At 39.5% G+C, this 8040-nt stretch overlaps 1 protein-coding gene and 1 long non-coding RNA gene across 2 annotated transcripts; both read left to right on the forward strand.

The window, feature by feature from the left end:
- Positions 1-1665: 1665 nt before the first annotated feature.
- On the forward strand, positions 1666-5864 carry LOC126926824 (uncharacterized). Its single transcript, XM_050743214.1, has 2 exons — positions 1666-1866; positions 5573-5864. The coding sequence occupies exons 1-2, from the start codon at positions 1728-1730 to the stop codon at positions 5833-5835; spliced, it is 402 nt and encodes a 133-aa protein (XP_050599171.1). The 5' UTR covers positions 1666-1727; the 3' UTR covers positions 5836-5864.
- Positions 5865-6821: 957 nt separating this feature from the next.
- LOC126926884 (uncharacterized) lies at positions 6822-7748 on the forward strand. Its single transcript, XR_007714987.1, has 3 exons — positions 6822-6874; positions 7343-7435; positions 7538-7748. It is a non-coding gene; the product is annotated as an uncharacterized LOC126926884 (long non-coding RNA).
- The last annotated feature ends 292 nt before the right edge of the window (positions 7749-8040 follow it).

Genomic DNA, 8040 nt, shown 5'->3' on the forward strand with positions numbered 1-8040 from the left:
CCTCGGCCCTTGTTAAATCGTCTCGGTCGGGGTCGAACAATGCGTTCGCCAGCATCCTCGTTTCTCGGTGATTGCACATAAAGCTGCCATTACTAGAACTTCAGTGGGCGGTAAGCGCTGGTGCTTTTTTCAGTCTCGCGTTCGCGCTTACTCTTACGCACAGTTCGCCGCTGCACTCGCGTGCGTTTGCAGCTGCGTTCATCCGTCTATGTGGCTGCCAGTCGTAGCACGAAGCTCGTTCATCGCGTTTACTCCACTTTATCGTCGAAACCTTCTGTCCGGGGGTATCGCGATCGACCCGAGATCTGATCGATCGTCTTATCCTTCCGTCCTTTTCGCGAAAGTCGTTCGAATTTGTGTGACGCGCGCGTGGAAAATACTGGCGCGAATCTTCGAGTTAGTGAGAATCTTTGGCTCGAATTTAATGATTCGTTCGCGTGGGAATCGCACGGCGTGGCGTGCGATTGTCGCGATCGCTCTTATCGCTCGCTCCACTTACGTTCCGCTTCGTTCTACCGACTACTAGTTTGCTGCATTCCCGGTTACTTTACTAGTGGTGAATCGTTAATCGACGCGAGTTACCGCCGACGAGTTTGTTACGATACGCAAGTACAGTGGAAAAAGGAGTTTAGCGAAACAGTTTCGTAAAGCTAAACGATTGGACGAATCGAAAGGAATTGGAAGTCGTTCTAAGAATTCTGTTCGAAGACAGCTTTGAGAAGGCGAACGGCGATTGAAAAAAGAAGAAATTGAAAGACGTCGAAGGAAATCGAGAAACGTTCGAATTCAACGAGGCAGTTTCGTACGCCTAGAGAGGATGATCGAAGGAAATTGAGAAAGATTCGTCTGTAATTTAAGATTCTGTATCAATTTGGTATAAATAGGTCGAGCAAATATTCACGGTTAATCTTTTCGATAAAACACTACCTACAAAACCACTGCATTCTATGATTTCATTTCATCTCTGGTGTACCGTAGAATCGTTCCCTTTTCCATTATTTCGATCGATTAAACAACACCCTGTGTATTAAAACCAACGATTCACCTTCGTATTACTTCCGCGCGAGCTACGTGATAAAGCGCGAGACATTGAAAATGTTAGAACGCGAGAGTATCGTCGCATCCGCGTCTATATGACACGGCGTTTCGAAAGCGTTACGAACCGGCGAAATGAAATGAGAATATCGGGTCTGCGAATTAGCTGCTTTCATCGCGATAACTACGTCTGCGAGTGAACGAGCATGCCTGGCGAGTTTTGGGTAGCCAGAAAATCCTATTGAAATTTCGATCAAAGCGCGCGAGACATGACGCGATCGAAACTTCCCAGTTTTCTCCTCGCCACGTGGCTGCTCGGCACGATCGCTACTAAGTCGCGAATGAGCGACTTTCTGCAAAGCTTGCAGGAGTACGAGATCGTTTACCCTCGAGTGATCCCGAATGAGAGCGCGCGGAACAGAAGATCGACCCACGAAGACCGAGAAACTTGGCGCGAGTATCTCCACTAAGAGCCGGTGTTCCTCGAGATCAGCAACTGGACCTTAAGGACCATGGCCAACGATCGATTGATACTGTCGTCGAATTTCACCGTGAATTGGGTGCGCCAGGGTAAAACCAAGTCCGAGCGACGTAACGCCAAGGCGAACTGCGATCTTCGACAAGGTAGCTTGGAAGGAGACGCGAGTTCCTTCGTCGTCGTGACGATATGCGAAGAAGAAGTGTACGCCTTGATGTTGATCGGGCAGAGATCGTTCTTCGTTCAGCCGCTGACGAATGGCCAGCATGTGATGTTTCAGCCGAAAAACGAAAAGTGGTGGTCGATCAGGAATAATTCGAGCTTCGTGTCTGTGAATCCGGAAAATCCTGCAGGTGAGAAGGATCGTTATCGCGATGGCTTTTCATCTTTCGTTAGACGGTTGGATGTAGGTGATTGGTTGATCGATTTACCGACTTCCTTGCCAATTATGTTATAAGCTTCTTACTTTGCGAACCGCCGTTAATTGCTTCTTCTATTCTAAAATTGACTCTGATCGTGATACTGTAAGAACTGATAGCGTCGATATGATAAAACCATACATAGAGTATGAGAGTAATCGTAGTACAAACGAATATATATATATTCGGTTTAATAAATTTAATTTAATAAATTTAAACCGTCAAACAGGAAGGGCTTAATCTGCAGGCAAAAAGAATAAAAAGAAATAATCATTTACAAAGCGAACGACCATTAGCTAATTCCAATTTGAAAATATAGCTAAAGTCAAAGTCATTTTGAACAAATGTTTCCTGTACGCGTTACCGTTTGGCATGGACGAACGTCTCGGACGTTGATGTCCGTACATTTATATATATATATGTCGGAGATGAAAGAGCACCGGAGCCTTCTCCTCGGAATTTTGGGAAGACACCTAGTACTGTAATTTAGATTTCACCATAGCCGTATTAAGAAAACCGTTGTCATTCGATCCGACTGTACTTATTCGAGATTTATGATAGTGAGCTCGGGCTCGAGGCGACAACCAGTCGCCGAACGTAGTCGCGGTCAAGGGGATGAACGTTTTGTTTAACCAAGGCAGGAAGTAACTCTATAACTCTCCTTAAAAGAAATGCTTGGGACAGGGTGCGATGGTAAATGTCTCAATGGTTTCTGTCCCGTGGCTCGCCACACGCAGACTATGCTTCGAGTAAGACGATTACCAGATGTTGATGTGTCTCCACAGTACATGTTCGGCTAGCCCGAGGACCCGCTATAAATCTTAAGATCTATTTAACGAAAGTCCTTCAAACCGACAAACAAAGGGCGGCCAGCACCCTTCCCCAACCATCAACATGGAAATTGACCAATTAACAGTAACTCCAATTTCCCTCACTTTCCGAATGAAGACTTTTCTCCACGAATCCGATGATCTCGTGCCCTTAGTCACACCCATCATAGTTTTCCTCGACAGCGTCACCGTGATGGAGAGACACACTTTCGTACGATTTGAACGACGATACAAGTAATTCTCCGGTACGTAGTGCTTGTTCTGTGGCGACCTGAATATAACTTAGACTTCCACGAAATATACACGTTCGACATCCCGTTGACCGCGGATTCGTTACCGGACGCGAGGCCATTGTCATAGCGCCGCGAGTATCTAACATTGTGATTAATTACCAACGCTGTAATACCACTCACTTGTGCCAATAAACTCTACCATTGTTACACCGCATCGATGGCCAATATCAACGAAGATTCATCGAACACCTCCACCCCCAATCCTATCGTCCAGCCGACATATATATATATGCATTTCTGATAATCATTTTCAACTCGCACAGGAAAGAAACATCACTGAGGCTACCGCGAATTAAATTCGCGTATCAAGTAACAGGATAGATACGATTCATACGAAGCTTTGCGTCGTTATTCGAGGTAGGAAAAGCTTTAGCAGTGATATCGAGAAAAGCGAAACTACGAAATCATCGCTGTCGTCGAGACAGAAATTGCTGCGAATATCGCGGAAAGCAGAGCGACGGTAAAGAGTATTACAGGAAAAAGTTGTTCGGAATATTAGCCTTGGCAAACATATTTCAAAGCCGTTGAATATGGCGAGATTGTCCGCTTTGTAAATATTTACCGAAAAACATGTCGTACGAAGCTGGGCAATAAACGCGTTTTTCCACAGTTACAAACAAGTATCGTACGTATGAAACAAGTAACGACGAATTTTCCATTTCACAGCACGCGACAATTGACCGTATTATCAGCGTTTCGTCAGAGTTTCAAGAACTGCGTTTTCTTTTCTGTATTTATGGTTTCGCAACTGTAAAACGGAAGGTTTATTCTGGAGATGCGAGTTCGCGTGAACAACTAGCGCAACGAGTAAAAACACGCGGTTTTTGCTACTCGATCGAATTGTTAGCAACTGTGTGTACGAGATCGTATTACTCCCATCGTTGATCGATGTCAGGCTTCTATCCGAGCACACGGACAACGTTCTCCAACGACCAATCAAACATACCAGATAATAATTTTTCATTGTATCATTATTGTAGCTATTAACGACACGGGCTTGTTGTCGCATGATAAAAAGCATGCAACTGCGCTGACACGATAATACAGCGAACTTTTGCACGCTGCGATGGAAAACGCGTCGTTACCTGTTTCGTACGAACGATACTCGTTTGTAATTCTGTAAAGAAACGTCCGTTGACGAACATTATATAAAATTCTTCCTTCTTCTTCTTCTTCTTCTTGTCTGTAAATCAACTCCTTACAATTTGGCGGTTTAAATTTGGCACACCCCGTATATACAGGATGCAACGGAACAACGTCTGAAAGCGAGAACAACGCGAATCCTTGTGGAAAAATGAAGAAAAAGTATAGGATAAAACGTTCTCATTTTCGATTTGGAGAATCGAGTCTGAAAATTTATCAAGTATACTCGAACTGTATCTGAATATCGGTTCGAATAATAAATTTATTTAATTATATAATTAATTTATTACAAAGGAAATACAATCTGGATGTGAATGTTAAATGGAAACAAATTTTGCTAAGTTGAAAATCGATCGTATCGTAATTACCACGACTCGTTGTTTACAGATTAAAAATCTGTTTTACGAATACGAGGAGCTATATATCTACTATTATTAATCAATTTTTATGAAAAATTTCGTACGATGCGCGGATAAATTCTAATTTGATAAATTGTTGGAAACGTGGAAAATTGAATGCAATAAAATTACGTGGCACGGTTTACACGGTTGCAACTTTATGACCCACTTAGGTCAAGTAGCAATGAAATTTATTGCATATATCGGAAATTCAAGGCACGTAATTGGCAGTTTATAAACAAATTATTTGTTCTCTTAATTAAATTGCCCGCGTCGAAAGCTGTGAAACGTTTTTGTATCGAAATCGAAAAATCCAACATCGCGATCCTATGAATCGAAGAATGCGACGTAAATGTTCGAAGTATGGTTGAGAAACGATAGAAAATTCCAAGTGTTACGCTGTATTTCTCGTTCGATTTAAATCGAAATTTTAATGAGGAACAGCGCCGATTGATATTTAAAAGTGAAACGGTTAAGAGCAACGATACAGGTTTTGTTAAAAGCAATTGGTCTACTTACCTCGCTGTTTAAACGGGTTTGTTTGACGTTACTTTGATCAATTTCCATTGACACTTTTATAGATAGCATTCTTTTTTACGGATGGAAAGCCGTCTGATGGAAATTTGTCTGAAATGTCCGTCGTAAAATTGCATTTTCGCGGGCAACAGAAAACAATTGAATTTTGTACAAAAGCGCAATACTTTAATTAGCGCAAAATTCCATTTTCCCCGCTGGGAAATTGAATTTTCTATTAAAGCGTGATACGTTTAATCAGCGGTGGCGTAATTTCAACAAACTAACAACTGGAATATTGACTTGTCACAATTTTGTGACACCGTATATGTCGTTGATACGTTCCAGTCTGGTCGTATTTACAATTTCAGAAATTTTGCAACTATTTTTTCATTTTATCCGTAACGAGAATAGCGAAGATAAGACAGGCAAACGTGGTAAAACGTTGATAATTCGGTTACAGGGAAATCGAATAAATTTGAAGTTGAAGAAAGTAAGAGAAAGTCGAAACGAAGCAAACGCGATTCCTTAAGCCACGATGTTCAGGGATTTTATAATCTTTCCGGTGACGTCTTCGACGTGGAATACCCAGAAGCTGAGAAATTGATTCTGTACGATGAAAAAGACGATGTCTCCACAGAATACAACGATACAATAGTGGAAGAATTATCGATCGACGTAAATCCTGTTGAGAAATGCTCAGTTGGTATGACCGCTAGTTACTAAAAGGTTACTAGGGTTATGTTGGTACGACTCCTAACGACGCTCTTTTGCCATAGGAGTCGACCACGCCTTAATTGATAAGACGCATTGGGAGAGTTTAGACGTTTGCTGTGTGATTTGGTGTTTTGTATAAGAGAGAAAATAAAAGGTGTGATAACCAATCCGAGTGGATCCGAGATTGATTATCAACCCCAACCTATATAAAATAACAAATCCCGAGGAAATTGGATACTTCTCTGGTCCTAAATGGCAAAGGAACAGATTATCAAGTAAGTCAAATATTTTTCCAAATGCCATTCTTGTACAATCGTTGCTTTTCTACTTACCACGTACAATATAGCGGTTAATAAATTAACGAATCATCGAATATTACTGAAAGAAAGAAATTGTACTGATATTCCAATCTATCGTGTACAAAAGTAATAATAACAGCATGTAATATAAGAATAGCTTATCTTCAGCCTTAAAAGGAACTCGGTTTACAATTATTCTCCCTATTGCGTTCCACTCTCGCTTGATCTTCTACACGTTCATCTATATTTCGCTGTTTTTAATTTATTTTATTATTCCCTGTCTATTACACATATGTATATTGTCCATTGCACGAATCTTTATCTATCTTGCCTAATTTAATGTAAAAAAATAGAAAAATAGAAAAATTTGCTGGAGGAATACGTTTACCAAAATTTGTCAAGAATTTTAAAGAAATTTGCAGGATGAAATTCACGGTGATACCGAATTGATATTTTTGAAATTATACTTTTGAAATAATTATTTATATCATAATAATTATTCCACGAATACTTGCTCGTAGATATTAATTTATGCTTTTAATAATCATGCGTTTAAGCTATCAAGTCGAGTCGAGTAGACTTTCTAATTTCGTGGAAGATAAGTCGATTTCTAAGATAAGTCATTTCATAGAGAAAAGACCAGCTGCTAAGGATTCGCCGCCACGATGGCTAGAGCTTGGAATAGCTGCTGATTACTCCGTTTTCATGGAATTCGAGTACAGCAATATATCTTGGCTCTTTTAAACATCGTAAGTAATACCAAACGAAATTCTGTTATTATACTTAGATATAGAATACCTCCTCCTACATATGTACGCAAGCAACCGGGAAACATAGGGCAGAGTTATGCGTATCTCTGTATTTTCAAGGTACGCTACTTGCTTTCAAACATCTCGATCGTATATTCGGACGGAAGCTCTGTATTTTCTGTTTACACTGTTCAAAGCTTGCACGTATCTTTTAAAAAGTTCAGCGAATAATTTATCCGTAATGGAATTTTGTAATCGATTAATTTCAGCCATTCGGTAATTGGTTTTCCAATGCTGTTGAGATTAATAACGTACATTTCCTAAGATAAATATAACGAATAAAATTAATTTTTTAGGAAAATTATATAAGATACGATGTATTTACGAGAGTTTTGAATAATAATTTATTTGTAAGGCTGTAATACTGTTTTAACGCCTGTTACATTTTCGTACGTATTTTAATCCTAGGTCAGTGCAATTTACATGGACCCATCGCTCGAATCCAACATGATTCTAGTGATCGTACGAATGATTTTATACGCGGAAAAACGAGACGTTATGGTAAGCGATTTCCATTAAATTAAATCATTTAACTAAAGTAGTAACTATCTGAGATACGCCTATGCGAGTGTCAATTATTTTATTTTCTACTTATCTGTACAGTGTATGGTATATAAATTATATAGGTCAAAATATCTGCGCATGACGTTTTAGATCGATAAAATGCAACGAGTTCCATTTTGTTAAATTGGACAACCGTGAACGATCCCTTGGAAACAAATTTCCAAACAAACAATTTTCACGGATCATTGACAAACCTCGCATTTATCGTGTATCCGAAATATCTGTATAATCGACTATTAAACCTTTTTCATCTCTTAGGAATCTTAATTTAATGTTATAGACCTATGATAATATCATTGATATACGACACTTGCGATTCCTTTTACTTTTCTTTTTCTGCTATTCTTCTCTGCTGTCGAATCAACATTTCAACATTTTTCAGGAAGATTAAAATACTAATAGCGTTACAAGTTACATTTGATTACAATCAACAACACGATTACTTGCACATATATTTATTATCATTGACGAATATTTATATATAGTATATAATGCATGATGTAATAATAAATATAATATATTCGTAATATTAGCTAGCTTTT

Source organism: Bombus affinis, unplaced genomic scaffold (genome assembly GCF_024516045.1).
Source record: "Bombus affinis isolate iyBomAffi1 unplaced genomic scaffold, iyBomAffi1.2 ctg00000059.1, whole genome shotgun sequence".
Taxonomy (NCBI): Eukaryota; Metazoa; Arthropoda; class Insecta; order Hymenoptera; family Apidae; genus Bombus; species Bombus affinis.

Bases quoted from the DNA above. Each gene is read 5' to 3' on its own strand.
- LOC126926824 (XM_050743214.1), top strand. From the start codon at position 1,728: ATGTTGATCGGGCAGAGATCGTTCTTCGTTCAGCCGCTGACGAATGGC. The intron at 1,867-5,572 runs GTGAGAAGGATC...ATTCGGTTACAG, and splicing joins GAATCCGGAAAATCCTGCAG to GGAAATCGAATAAATTTGAA.